This window comes from Tachypleus tridentatus, chromosome 11 (assembly GCF_004210375.1).
Source record: "Tachypleus tridentatus isolate NWPU-2018 chromosome 11, ASM421037v1, whole genome shotgun sequence".
NCBI classification, from domain to species: Eukaryota; Metazoa; Arthropoda; class Merostomata; order Xiphosura; family Limulidae; genus Tachypleus; species Tachypleus tridentatus.
In genome coordinates this window covers 34,906,325-34,931,463 of record NC_134835.1, presented here as the reverse complement: position 1 = coordinate 34,931,463, position 25,139 = coordinate 34,906,325, and the positions used below count along the sequence as shown (strand labels likewise).

General features: G+C 36.5%; 1 protein-coding gene across 1 annotated transcript; it reads left to right on the top strand.

The window, feature by feature from the left end:
* The first annotated feature begins 8,292 nt into the window (after positions 1–8,292).
* LOC143231913 (homeobox protein orthopedia-like) lies at positions 8,293–24,640 on the top strand. Its single transcript, XM_076466742.1, has 3 exons — positions 8,293–8,430; positions 8,940–9,268; positions 21,890–24,640. Exons 1-3 carry the CDS (start codon positions 8,394–8,396, stop codon positions 22,505–22,507), a joined length of 984 nt encoding a protein of 327 aa, XP_076322857.1. The 5' UTR covers positions 8,293–8,393; the 3' UTR covers positions 22,508–24,640.
* Positions 24,641–25,139: the final 499 nt, after the last annotated feature.

Below are 25,139 nucleotides of genomic sequence, written 5' to 3'. Positions count from 1 at the left end.
ATTTTTATGTCTCATTTAACATACGAAGTGCCCCAAGTTGTCCCTGAATCACGGCTACGCCTCAACAAGGACGTATTAAAGTTTATCTGGCATAAAGGGCTATTAAGTAAACGAAATACAGCCAATCACAACATGCTGTTGCAAACTGACTTTAAGTATTTAAACTGTCATTAGCAGAAATAAATCATTTTCAACAAATGGTACAGACTTTAGGATAAGACACACGTACACAACTGCTATCTGTTGATTCCAACACACAGTAACGACTAGCTATTTGTTTTTATACTGAATCATATGTCTATAGCCACAGCTGGACGTCGTGTATTTGCACTAATTGTTAGAAATAGATTTATTTAGACCAGGCTGTATGTCAGACGCCCAGTGAGGCGCATTCCGATTATAGCAAGGTACAAAAGAGTTTGCAATAGTGCCAAGAACATATCCAGTACATCAACCACATGCTATGCAATATCCCTTTGGCAAACGTAACTCATCTCTATGCGCATTTCAGTGTTAGATATTAGAGGTATTACAACCCATGATGCTGAGTTTTACGATATACTGAGACAATCTGTCTTGACTTGATATAAATGAAGGTAATAAACTCCTGTTCCGACTGTGTTAAACTGATCAACTGATCAGTACTTGAAGAATATGGAATTGACCGAATGTGGTGGGCTGTACGCGACCTGGACTTAACCCTCTCGAGTATGTATACAGAGGTGCTCTGAGGAGACGCCTCTAATCCGAAAAGCGACTCTAAACACTAGCAACAATCATTTGAGGAAGTGATATGGGATATTTCAGGACTTTAATTTTAATGATGTAATATGGGTTCCAATTTAACCTCGTTTATCAGGTGTACTTTACCCCATACAGAAGTGAAACGCCACAAATGTAAAAACGTAAAGTCGGCTCCATCAAACGTTTATGTGCAAACGTAGGTAAAATGGCAGTTTATATGCATTTCAGATCACTTGAAATGAACCATAAGGCAAGTAAAAATATTTCTCACAACGGTATTGCCGTGTCATAACTAAAACAAAATATACTACCTTTTAACTGTTTAGTGCAGTGTATACCTTTATTAAGTCAGGAGTTTGGCTATTGAACGTCGTCTGAATATCGCAATGTTTATATAAGTTGCGCTCAGTCCTAGGGTTTTCCAATTCACAGAAATATATTATCATTTCGCGATTTGATTTCGCGTCAAGATTATCAAAAATTAAAGGTTAATTTGACATTTGTGCAAAATATTTTGCTGAAATGATTTAAACGAAATGCGAAATGTAAAATTCCAAACAGGCAAAAAAAAAAAAAAAGATAAAACGGGGAAATGGAGAAGCTCTCTCTGTCCTCGATTTTTGTGTAAAGTTACATAATCAAATTGTGAATTGGGTTTGGTACAAACGCAGTTCCAGAGCTATCGAAACCTGGTATCTAGCGCTATAAGTCTGTAAAGGATCCGGATAAACTGTCTACCATGTCCACTGGGCCCGACATGGCCAGGTGGTTAAAGCACTCTACTGGTAATCCGAGCGAGCGATACGGGTTCGAATCTCCGTCACACCAAACACGCTCGCCCTTTAAGCTCTGGGGGCGTTATATGTGACGGTCAATCCCACTATTCGTTGGTAAGAGTGTAGCCCAAGAGTTGGTAGTGGGTGATGGTCACTAGCTGCCTTCACTCTAGTCTTACATTGCTAAATTAGGGACGGCTAGCGCAGACAGCCCTCGTATAGCTTTGCGCGAAATTCAAAACAAACAACGTCCACTTTGCAATAAATATCACTGTCACAATGGGTTAACTTCATATATAAACAAGAAGAACATGCATAACAATGAATAACACTCGTCTCATAAATACAGGTTATGTGTTTTGTGTTCATTCAGCAAAATAATTTTCATTTGAAAATTTATATTTAACTAGGCACACATTATTAACATTGCAATTAATTATTCTTGGCAAATTAAACTGCATTATGAAACTCGGTTGAGGAACTCCAGTACCTCCAAGCATAATTCGCTATTTGAGTATCTGTGTGTTTGTTTGTTTTTTAAATTCGCGCCAAGCTACACAAGGGCTATCTACGCTAGCCGTCCTTAATTTAGCAGTGTAAGACTAGAGGGAAAGCAGCTAGTCATCAACACCCATCGCCAACTGTTGGGCTACTCTTTTACCAACAAATATTGGATTGACCGTAACATTATAACGCCCCCACGGCTGAAAGGACGAGCATGTTTGGTGCGACGGAGATTCGAACTATTTGGGTTTATTGTTTTTCACGAAAAACTCTTTTGTTTCGTCCTTTGCCTGTTTAGAACTTCAGATTTCGTAAGTTGTTCAAACCGTCTAGTTGTTTCTGTTTCGTCTTTTGCCTGTTTAGAACTTCAGATTTCGTAAGTTGTTTAAACCGTCTAGTTGTTTCTGTTTCCTTCTTTGCCTGTTTGGTATTTCAGGTTTCGCAGTTTGTTTAAATAAACCGAAACAACTGTCTATTTGTTTACATTCCGTTCTTTTTTTGTTTGATATTTTACGTTTCGCAATTCGAAGAAAATAATTCACACAGACACTAAACTAACACTTACTATCAGTCTTTGGTGATTCGTATGTGGTAAAATACCAAAATGATAGCTTTTATCGGAGAATGAACTCTGAGGTTAAACGTCACGCACACACACACATAAGTTAATAATAATAGTATACAGACAATTGTTGTTTGTTATTAAGCACAAAGCTACACAAAGGGCTATCTGTGCTCTTTTAACCATGGGTATCGAAACCCGGTTTCCAGCGGTATAAGTCTGCACACATACTTCTCTACCACTTGGGGCAATATATTGCTTGTGTTCCGACTTTTCTTTTTAAAAAAAAAACACGATTCAGTATGTTTTGGACGTTAAGACTGACAATCCTAAACTTCCCACAAAGGCTATCTGTTCAGCCCACCGAGGGGAATCGAACCCCTGATTTTAGCGTTGTAAATCCGAAGACATAGCGCTGTACTAGCGGGAGGCAACTACGAACTGTCACCTCATGTATTTTGTTTTGTTCGTCTGTCTGTTTGTTTTTTTATTTCGCACAAAGCTACACGAGGGCTATCTGCGCTGGCCGTCCTTAATTTAGCAGTATAAGACTAGAGGGGAGGCAGATAGTCATCACCATCCACCGCCAACTTTTGGGCTACACTCTTAACAACTAATAATGGGATTGACCGTCACGTTATAACGCCCTCACGGCTGAAAGGGCAGGCATGTCTGGTGTGACGGGGATTCGAACCTGTGACCCTCGGATTACGAGTCGAGTGCCTTAACCATCTGGGCTTGCCGGGCCATGGTGTTAGGACTCGCCAGAAAATTGTTTCTTTCTAGTTAAGAACAATAGAGGTCATAACCACCCTCTATTCGTTGGTAAAAGAGTAGCTCAAGAGTTGGCGGTAGGTGGTGATAACTAGCTGCCTTCTCTCTAGTCTTACACTGCAAAATTACGGGACTGCTAATGCATATAGCCCTCGTGTAGCTTTGCGCAAAATTTAAAATAAACGAAAACCTAACACCATTTTAATAATCAAAATAATCACAGTTGTCAATAAAAGTTCATGTGAATGTCTGGGCTAAACAGTAAAACACAATTAAACAACACCGTGAGCAGTTGTCTTGCTGCTTTCGTTCACAAGTGGGTCAGCGATAAGTTTATGGATTTATAGCGGTTTCAGTGGGCAGGGCGTTGTTAGGCCACTGTGCAACCCTTGCACTAGAAAACAACAGCATCTATACCTGAAGAAAAGAGCGTATGTGCGCGTGGTTTTAAATCGCTAAGAACAGAACGTTTTTTTTTTTTTGTTTTTTTTTTACTTCACGGAACAAGGTTTTTGAAATGTATATTTTAATATGTAAGATTTTATTCGAAAAAAGAACCCGGATATAAAAGTGCATGATGGACTTTAACAGACCTAATAACGAATATTTCCCTCAGGACATGTATGCATAACATTACTCAGCATTTTACACGCGTGATTGCCTAAAACCAGGTTTACCTTTAACTTCCACAACGGTTCAGTGGTTGTGTGTAACCTCGATGTTTCTCTGTAGCAAGCTCCCTTGGCAGACAAAAGAGTAAACAGTAGATATTTATGACCCAGTAATGTAGTAGGCGTTACTAAAGTCTCATCCGAATATTGTGGTTTACTCTCCGCTTAGGCCTAACTTCCGATTGGCTTGTAGCATGCGATAAGGCAATATTACAAAACCTAACAAACCAAGGTTATTGGGATGACGGTCCATTAACTATGTATTGCAGAGAAATATAACTTTTTTGTTTGGTTTAAAGAACATAACCATCTACAACTGATGGTCGTAACTATGGTAATTGGTGACGTCAAAAGAGAACTAGAAATTTTTCACATAATAATAATTACACGAGCAACGGGCTAGAGCAGGCGACCACGTGCTGTTTACAATAAACAAAATAAATTACGGGGTCCTAAACGCTACGAGCCCAACGTTTAAGTTATTAAGGTAAAGGATCCTGCTGTTTGCCACGACTATGGCACGTGCCGCCTAGGATTCCACTCTGAAAAACGGCAAAACTGAAACAAGAAAGGTTTTTTTTGTACTAAAGATACATCGTGCAGAAGTATAGTATATTAAAGATTGCTAAGAGGTGTATGTAAACACATAAGCATGCTTTTCACAGAGGGTGTGTTTGTCTCTGAATTTCGCTCAAAGTTACACGAGGGCTATCTGCGTTAGCCGTCCCTAATTTAACAGTGTACGACTAGAGGAAATGTAGCTAGTCATCACCACCCACCGCCAACTCTTGAGTTACTCTTTTACCAACGAATAGTGGGACTGACCGTCACTTTTTTAATGCCCTCATGTTTGAAAGGGCGAGCATGTTTGATGTATCGGGGATTCGAACCTGCGGCCCTCATATTACGAGCCGAGTGCCTTAAGCACTTGGCCATGCCGGGCCAGTAAGATAAAACGACTAAATATCTTACCTTATGTTATTTTACGTGAATAATATTTGTAATGGTAAGACATCTGTCTTTGTTAAAAATCATCAAAATGGGACATCATGGTTGAATAGAAACCTTTAGTCAATGAAGAAAAAATAATATATGCTTATTAACGACAATCCTCTCTGAAATATTAGGCTGTTGAAAGCATGATATATGTCCTACTTTATGTAATAAAGTTTCTGGTTTACTTGAGAATTTGCCATTGAGAAAAACTGCCGGACTAGTTTTTGTTCAACACCATTATTGCTCCAGTTTTAAACACGAGACAGTTAGTTTTTGTTTTGTTTGTAATTAAGCACTTACCTACACAATGGGCTATCTGCCCGCCCAAGTAGTCCACGAGTCTCGGGTTCGAATTACCGTCGCACCAAATATGCTTGCCCTTTCAGCCGTGGGGGCGTTATAATGTGATGGTCAATCCCATTATTCGTTGGTGAAAGAGTAATCCAAGAATTGGCGGTGGGTGATGATGACTAGCTGCCTTCTCTCTAGTCTTACGCTGCTAAATTAGAGACAGCTAGCGCAGATAGCTCTTGAGTAGCTTTGCGCGAAATTCAAAAATAATAGCAAATAACATCAAACACTTTAGTTTTTCTTGGTATACTTCCATCGTACACTCATAAACTCTGAACCTCAGCCTTGCATGGCTTGGTAGTTAGGGCACTCAACTCGTAATCTGGAGGTCGCAGGTTCGAATCTTCTTTACACGAATCTCCGTCACACCAAACACGCTCGCCCTTTAAGCTCTGGGGGCGTTATATATGACGGTCAATCCCACTATTCGTTGGTAAGAGTGTAGCTCAAGAGTTGGCGGTGGGTTGTGATGACTAACTGCCTTCCCTCTAGTCTTACACTGCTAAATTAGGAACGGCTAGCGCAGATAGCCCTCGTGTAGCTTTGTGCAAAATTCAAAACAAACCAAATATAAAGTTCAATTCACTTAGAATGTTTACTAGTGAATGAAGGACTGTTTTAATCTGAAACAGTAGGTTTATGAATCGATGTATATGAAGTAATTAATTGATAAACATCCAATATGTTAAATTAGTCAATTTTTACACGAATATTTTCGCAGATGGTATTACATCAGTACCTGGCGGCCGTACTGTGGCGTTATTAGTTTTAAATAATAACTTTCACTCAAGCTGGACCATTTGCGTTGATTATTTGGAGAATGTTTATATTAAAAAGTCGAATAAACAAGTTTGTATAGAATTATAAAAAAAATGAGCATGTTTGTTTGTTTGTGTTTTGATATTTCACGCAAAACTACACGAAAACTGTATGCTCTAGCCGCCCCTAATTTAGCAGTGAAAGACTAGAGGGAAGGCAGCTAGTCTTCACCGTCCACCGCCAACCCTTGGGCTACTCTTTTACCAATGAATAGTTGGATTGACCGTCACGTTATAACACTGACACGGCTGAGAGGGCGAGCATGTTTCTTGTGATGGGGATTTGATCTCGCGTCTCTCAGGTTCCAGGTATCGAAACCCGGTTACTAGCGATGTTATCCTTATTCTATTTTATTCGCCAAAAGAATTCAAAGGAAAAATCCGTTACTTGTTAACCCTAGCAATTTATATATTGGGTTAATTTTCAAACGACTAGCATTCCATTTTCGTCATTTCTATATAATGAATGACATTACAGAATAATCATTCGTGTTTATCGTATATGGGTGAATGAATACAATGTCAAATGAAATGAAAATGACGCTTGTGTCTTGCATGTCATTGTTGCAAGAATCACATCTACGTAGGCAAAGTCGCTTGTGTTTTACAATCATTGTATCATTGTTACAAGAATGGCATACTCGTATGCTTGGTTTTGTTTGTTTTGAATTTTGTACAAAGCTACACAAGGGCTATCTGCGCTAGCCGTCCACAATTTAGCAGTGTAAGACTAGAAAGAAGGCAGTTCTTGTGCTGCTCTTTAACCAACATAAAATGAGATTGGCCGTAACATTATAACGACCCACATCCGAAAGAGCGAGCACAATCGGTATAACGGATATTCGAACTTGAGCTCCGCAAATTGCAAGTCGATCGTCCTAGCGTTAAACCATGTAAGGCCTAATACAATTGCAGTCGTTTAAAAACGGATATTGTGTAATCACATTTTAGAATAATGTTGAAATATTAGATCTAGTAATATATAATTGTATCGTAATGTTGTAACATCAGGCTTTACATCAAATTATATTGCTATGTTGTAACATGAGGTCTTGTATAGTGAAAATGTATCATAATGTTATAACGTCAGACCTCCTAGTAGTAAAGTAATTATTTCATATTTGTATAAATACAAACTGTATAAGTAAGTCTACAGATAATCTGATAAGATATGTATACGTTTTAGATACTATTTCTAGATTTATTTTGACGTCTTCTGATTCACTGACCTTCTTTCATTTACATAATACACGTATATAAAATTTATGTAACTTACGATTTTGAAATCAATCTTTTTAATTATAAACATTTAAGTTCATTAGAATAATATGTGGTAATCATTGCAGGAAAAATAATTCAGTTATAGGTGAAATATCACCCTCTTTTTAACAGAATTATTCTCACTATGACATCAACTTAAACTATGTTTCAGCTGCAAAAGTAACTCCGCTTCCACAATTCATTCCACTAGTTATGTTGCATACTGACTGTCACACTAATCACATTGTCAATACAAAATATTGAATGATATAGTCATGGCTGTTTCTATCAAGAACTTACAATTGTAGAAAGGTTTGTCTTCAGAAATACGAACCAAAAATTATACTTCATAAGCTAGAGTTGTTTGTGTTTTGTTTGTTTGTTTGTTTTTACCTTAAAACTTTAATTATTATTCATTGTTTACTGTTGTGTCAGCCAGATTAGGTTTAGAAAAAAAAAACCCCACAAACTGTCAGAGTTTGTTTTATTGTAACAGTGATTTTAAGTAGTTTTATAGCAAATGTCAACCATAAAGTCAGAAGAAAAGATTTTGTTATTTACCTGACCCGTATGTAACCTTTCCCTTCAGTGTGACTTTCAGGCAGTGCCGAATGGTAGCGGCTCCTTATTGTCATAGCTTTCCATGGCCGCACTGTCTTGGCAAGAAAGCAAGGAAGGACGTGCGTGTCGCGTCTCTCACACGGCTGACCCACCCACCACGAGCTGGAAGCAACGAAACCCTAGCAGAGGATTAGCTGATTGGCTGACTAAACCAGGCACGTGGAACGTTCCCAGAACAAAAAGCTGACGATCAAAATTGGAGTTCTAAATGATCAGGAAAATCTTCGCTTGCTGCAATTGATAGGCGAACTCGGTACAGAAAAGAAACAGGCTTTGTCTTGGTTAGATCTCACCATAACTGAGCTGCAACGCAAGGATGTTAAACCACCTGCACAGTTCCTCATCTCCCTTAGGTAAGCCTTGCGCTGGCGTCTCTAGCAGTTACCAGTAGAAAGGAGAATTAATTGAGTTATTTGACTCTTTCATTAGGCTGTTCTCGTTTGATAGGTTTGCCCCTGATTTAATTTGTAGAGCGGGGATTAACTAGTTTACTCTCGGCCTATTCTATGCACTCTCCTAAATGTAATTTGTCGCTTCAACTCACCGCGTGCTCGCGCGCACCTCTGCTGTTTACTGCTACCATGATTATTTTTTTTCTGTACTTGGTGCCAACAGAAAATGCTTGTTAATTGGACTCCTCTCAAACTTTCACTATTCAGTAATAAGAATTGTCTTTAACGAGGAATAGAACAAATAAAATTACAGGATTTTGATAATTTATTTATCTTGAGCTTTGCGCATTCCCACCCATTGTCTTGTCGTGGTTCTAATGACGGCTCACTTAGAGAAAATTAAAACTAATGAAACTAAAATTAAGTATAAGCTATAAAACCACGTTTCTCTTCCCCTTCTACTCCAATAGCGAAGAACGATGGAACAGGAGAAAGCCTTAAGCCTAACGGAGGAGTGGACCATCACTACACGCCTGGCGGAGCCACGCTGCAGGTATTGGAATCCACTGGCATTCACCAGCGACCCATGGTCGTCCCAGGGAACGGAAACGGCGTCGGTAGCGGCCCGACTCATTGTTCTGATTCGGACAAACCCTTGAAACCAAAACGGCATCGGACTCGATTCACTCCCGCCCAGCTGCAAGAACTGGAACGGAGCTTCGCCAAAACTCACTACCCGGATATTTTTATGAGGGAAGAGTTAGCAATGAGAATCGGATTAACAGAATCTCGTGTCCAGGTATGTTATCTCTTATATCTTTGTATAAGTTTTGGACATAAAGTTTATTTCCCAATATGAACTATACAATTCACGCACCTGTCTAATGATACACGCATATGTATGTTGTTACATTTGATTCGTCGTTGTAAGAATGGTATTTGAAAAAACCAACAAACCGTTTTAAACTGATCTATACATTCTGTAGAAGAGTACGTTGTTTTATAATTAGCAATAAAACCTCTAGCTTTGAAGGTATTTACTTTGTTCATAAAACAAAGGAGGGGGTTAAGTAAACTGATAGGAAGATGTACATCAAAAATGTAATGAAATTGGAAATTTATGATGTAATCTATGAAATTTGTATCTTCGTTATTTCCTGGAATAAACAATTTTTTAAACGAAATAACAAAGTTGCTGCTGCTTTCACTAAGATTTGCTGGCTTCAAATATATTCATGAATTTGAAATTACACATGAATATAATTTGTTGCCTTGGTCACGTTAGTCACTAGAACAAAATAACAAGCTCGTTCAACATGGCGGACAAGTTTGTTTGTTTTATATGAAGATATAACCCTTAAGGACAGTCCATTTAAAGTCACGAGTTTTATTTAACTAAGAACAAAATTATTTTTATTTATATAGAAAGATATATTTTAAGATTACCTATCCAAAGTTACAACTACACTTTATTCTTTTTGTTGTTTATTTAGTAGGAGATCTCGGGAAGATTATTACATGTGAAATTCAACTAATTTTATTTACCTATATATATAATACCGTCAGGTGTTGAAGTCCTTTCTGCACGTGAAAAATTATGACGTTGCTTTCTCGTGCCAAGCTACACTTTGTCCACATTGGGAATGAAACCGCGAACTTTAGTGCACATCTCTACGTAAACGTACATCTGTTCCACAGGGTAAAAGGACGTAATTTGTTAGTTGTTAACCATTGCTTTATGATGTAATACCAGTGGATGTAGGCAAAGCAGTCGTCTCTTGTAAATATTGTGATGGTCCTACAACGATGGGTCCAAAAATTAGCTTTAGGATCAGTAGAACTTATAGGACTTCTGGAATGGAAGTTCTATATGATTCTCAAGACAGTTGGTATGAGTATTAGTGCTTTAATTAACCTGAAGATGACCTAAGAAGGTCGAAACGTTGTTTTATACTTTGGTTTAGTTTAAAGTTTTAATACCCATAGCAACCGACTTGAACTACATTTAAACTTTGATTTTCCAAAATAAAAATCCTTCGCTGGCTCAATGGTGACGTTTAGGGCTTATAATGCTGAAATTTGGTTTCGATACAAGCAGAAGGCAGAATCCAGATGGCCAATTATGTAGCATTGTGCTTAACATCAAACAAAATAAAAATGAAATGTGATGACTTATTGTGAACTAAATATGAGCAAAGCTTCTGTGATTGTTGTCTAACAGAAATATAACAATGTGTCCTAAAATATAACAATGTGTCCTAAAATATAACAATGTGTCCTAAACTATAACAATGAGCCACAAAATATTTGAGCATCTATAATTTAAGTGTTTTACGCTTCCACACTTTTAACTTTTTAAACTGGCGTTCCTAATATGGTTACTGTTGTTTTGTAACACTAGACATATGGTAAAAATAACATGTAGTTACTATTGTTTTGATTCGTAACACCAAATAAAGGTTTAAAAATAACGTGTTTTAATCTTGTTTTATAACACCAAGAATAGGTTTAAAAATAATGTGTTTTAATCTTGTTTTATAACACCAAGAATAGGTTTAAAAATAATGTGTTTTAATCTTGTTTTGTAACACCAAGAATAGGTTTAAAAATAATGTGTTTTTACTCTACTTTTGTTAACCAAGAATAGGTTTAAAAATAACGTGTTTTTACTCTACTTTTGTTAACCAAGAATAGGTTTAAAAATAACGTGTTTTTACTCTACTTTTGTTAACCAAGAATAGGTTTAAAAATAGTGTGTTTGTACTCCACTTTTTTAACACCAAGAATAGATTTAAAAACAGTGTTTGTACTCTACTTTTGTAACACCAAGAATAGGTTTAAAAATAGTGCGTTTTTACTTTACGTTTGTAACACCAAGGGTATCGAAACCCGAATTATAATGGTGTTAGTCCGCAGACATGCCGCTGTGCCACTAGGTGGCCTCTAGTTTTGTAACACCAAGAATAGATTTGAAAAATAACATATTTTTAATCTTCTTTTGTAACACCAATCATAGATTTAAAATAGCACCTGTTGACTTCTCTTTTTTAACACCGTACACAGGTTTAAAAATAGCGTGTGTTGACTCTTAGGTTCGGATTTCTGCGCACTTCCTGTAAGTATAAATGAATTCTAGAGTTTCGATGAATATTTTTAAAGGCGTTAAATATGTACAAACAATCTCGAAAATAGTCATTGTGGTCTTTGTTTTTAAGTGTTTTATTGTGACCTGCGGTGTCCTTTGAAGACTGCAGCACCGGATGCTAACGATAGCTTCCACACACCAAATTATATCATATAAAAGTGTGAAAACACGTGGATCTCAAGAGAAGAGGTTAGAAAGTAACGTTCTCTTTAAAATATACTTATTTTACTGTAGCTTCCAATAGTTTCAGGCTTCGTTTTGCAGAAATTATTAAGTTATACACATAAAATGACACTGCTAAATATAGACATTTTCGTCATAAACAGGTTGACGAAAACAATCTTTTCATTTAGATTGCACCTGAATTGAGTCAAGAATTTTTGTTTATATTTATGTTCATAAGTACGTAAACATGTTTATAGCCTTGTATGTTTTTGTTACGTGTCAATTGTTCACTGTATGTGGATTGGTTCTATTAAACCTTTTTTGTTAATTATAATGTGTTGTAAATAACCCACGTGTCCTGAAACTGTAGCAATGAAACAACTTAACCACTATTGTGCCTGTAGTGTCTGAGGCTGCCTGAAGCGCGTCCTGGTATTAGACGAAAGGCCACGTCGACACTTAATATATAGGGTGTTCGGAAAGTCACTGTATACTTATATATTTATTAACAGACATGTTTCAATATAGAATACAGGAGGTAAATATGAATGACAACTATAAACAATGTTGAAAGTGACCCCCATTGGCATCAATACAAGTCTGGATCCTTCTTATTTTGTTTCTAAACACCGCTGTCAGTTGCTGGCTTGAAATAGACTGAATAAAATATGATTACAGAACTGCACAGTGACTTTCCGAACATCCTGTATCATGTATGGCATGGTTTACGTATTATTGTTATGCATTATTATTTCACTCAGAAGTTCTCATAAACGTTCCGTTTATAATGAAAGCGACTAAAAGTGATTTTTTAGTTTTTATCTATTACACTGACTAACTACATAAAATGTGAGAATGGTTCGTAACATTTTCAAAGTGAAAATTCTAAGACATTAGTGCTACAAAAGGGTACTTGCGGGTTTAATCTGTAGCTCGTGGGAACCATACTCACGCGTTACTGTGATTTATACTTGTTGACGATATAATTCTACCCTTCCTTCCGATGGAGAAACATGAGTCATTTTCTCAGGAAAAAAAGTGAACGGTTCTACTGTAATACTAACTAATATCATAGGTATTCACATCGAATAATCATATAGACCATATGGTACAGTAAGTCGGTAATTAAGTCAGTAACACCCTAAATCCGAAACACGGTCTTCAACGTGAACGCCAAATGACTGTTGTAAAGCACTAAAAACAGAAACATTTGGGCGGAACTAAGTGAACCATATAAAATCTGAGGGCGTGGTTTGACCTCGCGCCACATGCCAGATGGCACTGCCATGTTTTCAGACACCTATTGTCTTTGTCGTGTACGATAACTTGACGTGTATACAGATGTTTAGATGTTTTTTTCTGTAACGAAAGTCACGAACGACCTTCGATTTTATAACTATCTGTTTTTTAATGTTTCTACCATAAACATACACTGAGTTTTATTTTTTAATCGCTAGTTTTATGATAATATTTCTAGGTTTGATTCATTTTTTAGGTTATCTTAGAACCGAAATAAATAACGGAGAGATAAGTTTCGTTAAGATTCTGTTTATCGACTCCATTTGTTTCACTTCATCTAGCTGTATTTATCATGTTTCTTTTTGCATGTTCGTATACAAATTGGTGAAAGATCAGGAATCAGTGAGAAAATATACTTATTGGACTTCATACACGATAGAAAGTGTATCTATCTATCCTAATGAGTTTTCTAGTCCTAGTTTATCGGTTTCTCCAGCTGTGAAATCCATATGTAAGACACGATGTGTCTCTTGGTTCAACATATGGTCACTGTGACATGCTGGTCAGAGTTCAGTGGTCCTGATGGGAGGGCTTCCTCTTCTAATGAAGCACGTGCTTCTGAAATTGTTCAATGTAATTCAGTTCAACGACCCGAAGTATATGATAACACTGGATTTTTTAACAGTTTTTTATCATTTCATCATAAACTAAGCAACTCAACAGCTGAAAGTTATATTTTTATATGAAATGATTCTGATCCCAGATGTTGATCACATTATACAGATATTCCAAGTCAAAATGATTTTAGATATAAGAAAATGGTTTTCACTTAAGTTGTGTGTTTTGAAAATAAATTATTGATAAATGTTTACAATTTTAAGTCACTTTTACAAGTAATATGTGTTGCATTTATAGATCAAATACTTACTTTGTTTGGCATAGTAATGTTGAACTGTATAACATGCAGGTATTTATAGTTTGGTAATAATTTTTAATCCATATTTATATAAGGAATAAAGGGCATTACGGATTAATTAAATAAAGATGTAATTCAGTAAAATGCAGAATACATATTCCACAACAAACTGATTTATTACAAGTGGTTTCCTGCTCCGAAGATGACAGAGTTTACACGCCTTAAGATTTGAAATAAAGTCTGACATTATTGAAGTGATAAACAAGGCGGAAGGCAGCAACACCAACCTTCGACTCTTGGGCTACTCTAATAAAATAGTGTGATTTCATTATCACTCTTATAGGGTACCAACAGCCCAAAGCGGGGAATTCTTTTGTTGTTGTTTTTTTGCGATAACGGGATGTGAACCATGGACTCCTACATACAAAATTCGACATGTTAATTACTACACCACACCAGGTCCTATAAGATAAATAGATTAACAGTCGCTCCCCAGTGGCATAAAGGTATATCTGGTGACTTACAACGCTCAAATCTGGATTTTGATACCCGTCGTGGGCAGATTGATTTGTTTTGAATTTCGCGCAAAGCTACACGAGGGCTATCTGCGCTAGCCGTCCCTAATTTAGGAGTGTGAGACAAGAGGGAAGGCAGCTAGTCATCAACACTCACTCTTGGGCTACTCTTTTACCAACGAATAGTGGGATTGACTGTCACATTATAACGCCCCCACGGCTAAAATGGCGAGCATGTTTGGTGAGACGGGGATTCAAACCCGCGACCTACGGATTACGAGTCGAGTGCCTTAACCATCTGGCCATGCCGAGCTATTACAGACATTGCCGGCCTATCGCAACAGGGTCCAATAAATTAGTCATTCTTTGGTTAATAATTTGAAAGTGACTATTAATTTCGATTTTCGTCTGTATTGGTCCGTCGCACCAAGATTTATTAAGTAATCGTGTTAACCAACTCCAGTTGTGATTATTGTTGTCGATAGACGCTTGGATCGACTTGAGTAAATGTAACTGTAGTTATTTTTGCAATGGCGTTGAGGAACATTGTTGCTTCATAACAGCTTAAGACGCTTAGAAGATAAAAACATTTATTGCAATCAATACATCTCGGTCCGAGCGATGAATTTAATGATCCACATCCATTCCCCATTTTCTGCTTGACAGCACGTGCCACGAGCGTCTGTCTGCTCCATCCTTCTAACGTTCTATCCCACATCCCTGCTAACGCACTAAACAGAACTAGTCAGTTTTTGGTTTTTTTATCTTCTCCCCCTAACAGTCTACATGACATCTACCTTGTATCGTCCTGGCCGTGAGCTTTCACTCTTATTTCTTCGACTAGGATTACTTTTTAATGGGACAGCAAAACTACATTAATATCAAATGGGTATTCGTAGTAGTTGAGGGGCCTGTGAATCGGTAACGGAGAATAGCAAACAACGGCAAGCTAAGATTGGTCGCCATCTAACGGGACTCAGGGGAAAAGATTGCAGGAGGAACCAAAGACAGGCGCACTGTTTCCGTGTATAGATAACGACTCAGCTTAATGTAGGTTTTCTTATGTCCTGTGGGATCGAGGCTACTGGCTGAAACCACCGTGTTTTGACTCCTCAGTTCGCCCGTTAGAGTTGGTACTGTTAACACGGTTCGATTTTCTCATATGAGTTCGCCATATTAATAGACTATATATTGGCTGGTTATTAATGCATAGAAGTGGTAAATCACTCTCACAAACTCGCTAACCGGAGACTGGCCAGAACTATTACTTTACGCTTAAGCCTGCGTTGAAATGTTTAATATTTTAATACATCCCAAAATGCGATTTCGACGCATTAGAAAGCACGAGTCAGTCCCTGTGATGCTCGACTCGTGGACGTTTCACTGCTTATTACGACTTTGATCAAACAGTCCTGTTTGTTATGCCCCCAACGTGGCATGAACGATTGGTTTAGTTTGTTTTGAATTTCGCGCAAAGCTACACGAGGGCTATCTGCGCTGGCCGTCCCAAATTTTGCAGTGTAAGACTAGAGGTAAGGCAGCTAGTCATCACCATCTATCACCAACTTTTAGGCTACTCTTTTACAATGACCGTAACATAATAACGCCCTCACGGCTGAAAGAGCGAGTATGTTTGGTGCGACGGGGATTCGAACCCGCGACCCTCAGATTAGAAGTCGAACGCTTTAACCCACCAGACCCTGCAGGGCTTAGTAGGAATGATCATTTTTCTAATATTTTATTCATTTATTAGCTGGATACCCGTCCCCCAAACGGAAGTTACATAAATTCATGATTAATCTTAGAACATGGAAAGTTGCGTCCCTTATACTTAATAGTAAGAAAAACAAACCAAAAAAAAACTCATAAAAACACTAAAACACAAAACGTGAAAACGCAAATTACTCCATGAATCCAATAAGTCTTCATGCCAACTTTGGTGAAAATATATTAAAACTAATACTAGTGTAAAACAAATCAAAACCTTTCATAAAAACTTCAAAACGCAAAACTGAAAATCTATATGCACCTCTGCGGGGACTTAATGAGCCTCCTTACCGATATTAGTAAAGATCCATTGCGAAATATTTGCGGGGACATACAAGGGACAGTAATTTTATAGTTGTATAGATTAGTATTAACTTCTCGCTCACAACGATTTGTGTGTTTAAAGCGAAACTAAAATCAATCTAGTAATGAGTATATATAATTAAGTATAGTTTTTTTTTTTTTCATATTCTTACTCGTAAGGATTAGAGTGCATTGTTTCCTTGGTTGGGTTTATCGCTGTTAACAATGTCTTGTAATCTGACCAAGCTGTTCTTCACTTGAGATTCGTTTTTCCACTTTGTTCTTTTTGAAATGATAGCTCTAAAACTAGCATAGTACAAGCAGTCACTGTCCACATGAAAGAACTATGTATCTTGTACCTTATCGCAGGTACAGCCATAAGTCTACAGATTTACGACGCTAAAATCTGGGATTCGATTCCTCTCTGTGGACTCAGGAGATTGCCCATGTGGCTTTGCTATAAGAAAACACACACATCTTTTTCCTATCAGCATTGCTGTTTTTTGATGATATCAGCCTGTAAAGTGTAGACAAATTTCTTTCAAAAAAAGCTTTATTCCTTCTCTTCATAACTCGTTTTGAGTATCGTAATAAAAACAGACTTACAGATAAGTTTCTATGTTGGGCTTAACAGTTCACGTGAAATTGGCAAAACTTTTATTTATATAAATTTGGTATTGTTCCGTTATTATGGATTTAGCGTTTATTTTGGGTTACTTTATACGACATTGTGTATTTATCTACTATACTTTTCAAGCTGTTGTTTCTTGTTACACACTAACATCTCTCAGCTTTCACTGGGCCCGGCATGGCCAGGTGGGTTAAAGCGTTCGACTCGTAATCTGAGGGTCGCGGGTTCGAATCCCCGTCACATCAAACATGCTTGCTCTTTTAGCTGTGGGGTCGTTATAATGTGACAGTCAATCCCCCATTCGTTGGTAATAGAGTAGCCTAAGAGTTGGCGGAGGGTGGTACTGACTAGCAGCTTTCCCTCTAGTCTTACACTGCTAAATTAGGGAAGGCTAGCGCAGATAGCCCTCGTGTAGTTTTGCGCGAAATTCAGAAATAAAACAAACAAACAGCTTTCACTGTTTTGTTCCTTTGTTGTTTAATGATTGGGTGACTAAAACTTGCGGGTTTTATTATCAGTTTTTCTTTCACAGTTTACATGAGTTAATTAATATTACAATAGTTTCCAGTTCTTATTAAATACACTGCAACAAATAGTACAAAAAAAATTAGCTCTTCACTTTTCAGATAAAAACACATCTATCTATAGAGGTCTCTACTTGTCCAGAACTCTGTCTCTCTAGCTATTTCCTTGGATTTGCAGGTGTCTCGTTTTTCTGGCGTTCTAGATAGTTAATGGCCATATCGGCCTATCTATCCATCAACTTCACCGAAACTTCCCCCGGAAATAATGAAACATCAATTGGGCAAATGCTGAGTAAATAGTGGACTAAGAGAAAGGTTTACTGACTAAATCCCTAGCCGTGATGGCTATTACTTTTCCCAAATAAAACCTCTTCATGTTTGTTTTCTTTCACTATTTATATCCACTTTTACAAAACCAAGCGTATAGTTTGATAAAACTTAGCAATCGGTCATATTTATAACTTCATATTTAGGAGACGTTGTATTAGGAAACACATGAAGTTGTATCAGGAAACACACGTGGAGAAGTCAGAACAATTAAATATGTGATAATTTTATTGTTTGTAATCCTGTTGATTACACTGTAATTAAGTTGAACTTTGAGCTCCGAAGACGTTTACATTTTTTTTTTTATATATTTTAATGTCTTCTGGATGATTTGACAAAATACTTATTCTTCTGTTTTGACTTTCGACAGTTACCTTTAAATTTCCGAAATACCTTTAGGCACGACCCACCATGGCCAGGTGGTTAAGGCACTCGACTCGTAATCCGAGGGTTGCGGGTTCGATTTTCCGTAACACCAAACATGCTTGCCCTTTCAGTCATAGGAACGTTGTAATGTGACGGTTAATCCCACTATTCGATGGTAAAAGAGTGATCCAAGAGGTGGCGGTGGGTGATCATGACTAGCTGCCTTTTCTCTAGTCTTACACTGCTAAATTAGGGACGGCTAGCGCAGATAACTCTCGTGTAGCTTTGGGCGAAATTCAAAAAACAAACAAACCTTTAGGCATAGTCTCTATCATTTATGTGATTTCAAATCTAGCCAAAATTTGTATTTACTTATACTAAACCATGTATTATTTCCAAGTCTTGAATAATGCTATGTATTCCTGACACGTTTGCTGTGCAGTAAAGTTCTTTGATGTTCAAGTCTATAATATTATTCTGCATCTTAACAGTATTGCTGTGATTCCATATTCCTTTTCTCAATAAGGCCTCAGAAAATATTTGAAATAAGGTTGCATAACGTATATAATTAAAATACATAATTCTCGAAACCACTTACACAACGTTAAAATATTTCATGTTTAATAACTTACACTTTTGATTAGAAAAGGGCTTATTTTAGCTTAGCATGGCCTTATGGTTAAGGCGTTTAACTCGCAATCTGAGGATCGTGAGTTTGAATTCCGTTCCTGTACATGCTAGCCCTTTCAGCCGTGGGGGGATAATTATAATGTTACGTCCAATCTCATTATCTGTTAGAAAAGAGTAGTCCAAAAGTTGGCGATGGATAGTGTTTACTAGATGTCTTTTCATCTATTCTCTCACTTCAAAGTTACGGACGATTAGTGTAGATGGCACTCGAGTAGCTCTGTGGAAAATTCAGAACAAACTATACAGAACAGTATGTATGTTCTTTTTTATCAATTAAAGTTGCTTTAATCTGTGCACCTAGCAATATATACACATTAACTAATGTATTCTTACAGCTACTAAAATAAAATATATTTCAGTTTCAACATCATTCTGTTTCTTGTTACCGTAACTATGTTATATCCTACAGTAGCTTTATTACTGTACCTAACATGTTACTGAAACTAACTGTTCATATTTTACAACACATTACTAAAGCTAACACCGATATCCTATAGCAACACGTTACCAAGCCAACATTTGATATCCTATAGCAACATGTTACCAAGCCAACACTTGATGTCCTACGATAACAAGTAACCATATTCGATGTCCTATAGTAACATGTTACCAAATCTAACACTTGATATTCTACGGTAACAATTAACCATATTTGATGTCCTATTGTAACACGTTACCAGAGCTAACACTTGATACGTTATTATGATTAACACTTGATATTCTACGGTAACAATTAACCATATTTGATGTCCTATTGTAACACGTTACCAGAGCTAAAACTTGACACGTTATTATGATTAACACTTGATATTCTATGGTAACAATTAACCATATTTGATGTCCTATTATAACACGTTACCAGAGCTAACACTTGATACGTTATTATGATTAACACTTGATATTCTACGGTAACAATTAACCATATTTGATGTCCTATTGTAACACGTTACCAGAGCTAACACTTGATACGTTATTATGATTAACACTTGATATTCTATGGTAACAATTAACCATATTTGATGTCCTATTATAACACGTTACCAGAGCTAACACTTGATACGTTATTATGATTAACACTTGATATTCTACGGTAACAATTAACCATATTTAATGTCCTATTGTAACACGTTACCAGAGCTAAAACTTGACACGTTATTATGATTAACACTTGATATTCTATGGTAACAATTAACCATATTTGATGTCCTATTATAACACGTTACCAGAGCTAACACTTGACACGTTATTATGATTAACACTTGATATTCTACGGTAACAATTAACCATATTTGATGTCCTATTATAACACGTTACCAGAGCTAACACTTGACACGTTATTATGATTAACACTTGATATTCTACGGTAACAATTAACCATATTTGATGTCCTATTATAACACGTTACCAGAGTTAACACTTGACACGTTATTATGATTAACACTTGATATTCCAATGTAACATTACTGTGGCTAATACTTCATATCCTACCGTAACTTATTTCTTCAGTTGTATTGTAGCACGTCACCATGATATTCTACTAAACCTTATTTCTTCAGTTGTATTGTAGTACGTCACCATGATATTCTACTAAACCTTATTTCTTCAGTTTATATTGTGGCACGTCACCATGATATTCTACTAAACCTTATTTCTTCAGTTTATATTGTTGCACGTCACCATGATATTCTACTAAACCTTATTTCTTCAGTTTATATTGTAGCACGTCACCATGATATTCTACTAAACCTTATTTCTTCAGTTGTATTGTAGTACGTCACCATGATATTCTACTAAACCTTATTTCTTCAGTTTATATTGTGGCACGTCACCATGATATTCTACTAAACCTTATTTCTTCAGTTTATATTGTAGCACGTCACCATGATATTCTACTAAACCTTATTTCTTCAGTTGTATTGTAGTACGTCACCATGATATTCTACTAAACCTTATTTCTTCAGTTTATATTGTGGCACGTCACCATGATATTCTACTAAACCTTATTTCTTCAGTTTATATTGTAGCACGTCACCATGATATTCTACTAAACCTTATTTCTTCAGTTTATATTGTAGCACGTCACCATGATATTCTACTAAACCTTATTTCTTCAGTTAATATTGTAGCACGTCACCATGATATTCTACTAAACCTTATTTCTTCAGTTTATTTTGTAGCACGTCACCATGATATTCTACTAAACCTTATTGCTTCAGTTGTATTGTAGCACGTCACCATGATATTCTACTAAACCTTATTTCTTCAGTATATATTGTGGCACGTCACCATGATATTCAACTAAACCTTATTTCTTCAGTTTATATTGTAGCACGTCACCATGATATTCTACTAAATCTTATTTCTTCAGTTGTATTGTAGTACGTCACCATGATATTCTACTAAACCTTATTTCTTCAGTTTATATTGTGGCACGTCACCATGATATTCTACTAAACCTTATTTCTTCAGTTTATATTGTAGCACGTCACCATGATATTCTACTAAACCTTATTTCTTCAGTCTATATTGTAGCACGTCACCATGATATTCTACTAAACCTTATTTCTTCAGTTTATATTGTAGCACGTCACCATGATATTCTACTAAACCTTAATGTTTCAGATAGGGTTCATAAGACATTGTAGCATGATTCCCCAACTGGTTATTAGTCTAGAAATTGTGTCTCACAAACACGTTACTCGTCTTGATCAGTTCTTGGTATCTCAATGTAACATGTATCTTATAGTTCCTGCTTTAACTATATTAATCTGTTTATAACCCTAATGACCGGCTTATTTGCATGTAAGATGGTTTATCTTGTGTTATCTTCAGGTGTGGTTCCAGAACAGAAGAGCTAAGTGGAAAAAGAGAAAGAAAACCACTAACGTCTTCAGGAACCCTGGGGTTCTCCTGCCATCCCACAGTTTGCCTCCTCTAGGTTTCATGAGCGACGGACTATGCTCTTTCGGGCCCGGCCCAGATACGCGCTGGTCCATGGCTGCAGGTATGACTCAGATGGGTTCTCCACCACTGACGTTAGGTCCACCGAGTCTATCGAGGCAATCTGGCCTCGGCCAGTCTTTATCCACCCCTTCCATGACCGGAATCAACCAATCCGGAGTTCCGTTGAATCACGGTCCTTTGGCTGGATCGGTCACTACTACAGGATACCAGACTCACTACGGTCTTAATACGCTCAACTCACCGTCTGGGGTTGCAGCCCCCCACGGCCTTGGTCCAGTGACGGCTGGAATGACCATGGCGGCAGCATCCCCGCCCAATTCTAGTTCATCCACTCCACCTCAGCTGTCTGCTGCCTGCACCATGTCGATGCAAGGACTCGACCCGGGAGCATGCAACGGCGAACTAGACGTTTGGAGAGAAACCAGTATCACCACGTTGAGACGGAAGGCCATAGAACACACAGCAACCATGTCGGTTTTTAGGTGAAATTCATAACTGTACTCTGCAGTCCTGCTACTTCCGTTAAAGGGAGGAATATCTAAACTTTTATGGGCTTCTCGTAGTTTAGGCTTAGTCCACGAGAAAGATGTAGATTTTTAGAAGACATTCTTCATGAAATCTATTAGATCATCAAACAGTTCTCTAGTGTTTAACATATAACTTAGTGTGTTCACCATATATAGCCATGTGTTGGTTATTGTTACGATGTGTTTCTGTAGGCCTCAGTTACAACAAAGTTTATCATGAAGCACATTCCCTATACTGTGTAGTAAAACATGCACATCAGTAGAAAAGTAGAGTGATGCTGAAGGCGGTTCATGATTCTCATTTACATTTTGTAACTATCACGCAGTCAGTTTTATAAGAAGCAACAATCACATTGATAAATACATAGAATAATTAAGAGCTGGTTAAAATAAATGTGTATATATTATAATAAAATATTTGGACTATTGACTATAATCTAAATACGGTTTTAATTTTTCAATTATAAATCGATATTCAAAGAAAATTGGTCAAACTGTTTTCCTGCAGAGAAATATCTGATTCACGGTAAAACTAAAACCATTAAGTAAACGAATAACCAATTCTTATTGCAAAGTCTAATTATTTAATTATCATTTATGCCAATACTTTTAGATAAAACTAAAACTATTGTTTACTGATAGAAAATTAAGAGCTTTTGTAGTTTTCGAAAAATAATATTATAAGCATTATGGTATAGTTTTGATATCGTCTATAATGATACTAGAATATTTGACGTCACAGATAATATAACCCTAAACTTTTTGTAGTTTAAGCGAATGTTACACAGATACTTGTACTTACAAATATGTCAATCTACACTCGGGATTTTATTTGTTGTTGAATATGGTGGTGGTAAGAGATATTCAAACAAACGTACACCTTTGTATCTGTAAGATAAGTATTTAAGATGAGCCATGTAGCTCAGCTAATATTTCCGTGATTTAACAAAGAAATTATCACGAGTCCAATGTCTTTACATCTGAAAAAACTAAAACAAATGTTTAGCGATTTGTCAACCATAGGACTACGTCATGTGGTTATAACTATTAGTCCGATTCAGACCAAAGTTTGAAACGTCTATAGGCTTTTTTGGAGGGATTTTACAACGACGGTCGAAGTATGACAAATTATTGTAATCTGTGAACCCCAAAAAGAAAATTGAATCTTTTGTGATATGAATTGTAAACTGTAAAAGAACCTAACGAAACTTAGACAACTTCATGGGAGAAGATAAACATCTCTTCACAAAGGTGTTTGTTTAACAAAAACCAAACAGTTTTCTCACTGTCTTTCCAATTCACAAACCATATTAAAACATTATATATACATGAAAATACTAAATAAAAGCTTGTTGCATAACATACCTATACATTTCAAATTGATTTTTGTCAGTCCGACCGGTGAATACAACCTACTAAATGTTTCCAAACACAACACACCAGATGACTCCTTTTAAATCAGTAGTTTATAACACTTACGATATTATTTCATTACAAATTCGATTTATTAACAGTTATTAGATTAATAATTATGTAGTGTCAGATTAAATAATAATCTTAAAGTAAGGTTAACCGGCAAATTTTTAACTTTATCAATTATGTGTAATTACAATAATACTCCTTTAACCCAACAGGCATCTATGGTGCTTGATTGGTTAATAATCATGTATTGTTAGATGTTCCCATTACGTGAGTGGTCAATTTGTGTGTGACGTCAAGCAAACGTCGATAGAATATCGGATTCGCCCATGTAATGTCTTTTGTGTTGTTTTTTTTTTGACAAGTGAATTGTGTGGTCTAAAATTTTTCTTAATTTATCATATATTTATGATCCAAGTGTATGTTTTTTCTTCACTCTTACACTTAGTTCTTAAAAAATAAAAATAACGAAGCTAAAAACTGAGGAGGTCCTGTGTGGTTTCGTAAAATATCTATTGTTTGTTGAACTACGTATATGTTAGAATGTGTATTCATGTAGGATGTTGTAGGTTGTGTTCGCTTTTATCTCTTCTGTGATTTTTTTTGTCAGTAAGTTTGTATTAAATTGAAATCAGAAACAATGTATGAGATTGGTTGTGTGATGTTTTTTTTCAATGTGCAACTTTTGTTACACATATGTGGAACATTAAAACCCAAGAAAAAATGGCAGATTCATTTTATAAATATTAAGAACGGGCCTATTTCATTAATATTGTTTGCTTTTAATTAATAAATAATACTTTCTAATTCATGCAATCGAATATTTATTTCTTTATCCCGTTTGTCTTTTTTTTTCTCCTATTCTTATCCGAAGTTACCATGCAGCGCACTCGTGTGGTGAACCAATGAAATACTACATATATTTATTTATTATGGTATAGTCCTGATTTGTTAGTTTATTGTAATGAACGTAGTTTGCTACAGCTGCTTCTTATTATGTTTAAAGTGTGACATTTATAATCAGTACCGTTATTCGTATGGTATCCCTTTTCACCGTTTCGGTCCTTTTACAGCTGTGGATATCAGCATACTTATATATATGTGAATATTTAAACTGCGTCACTGTCACAGGAAAAAATGTTAAATACAATTGTAATGGCGTTCGACTCGTA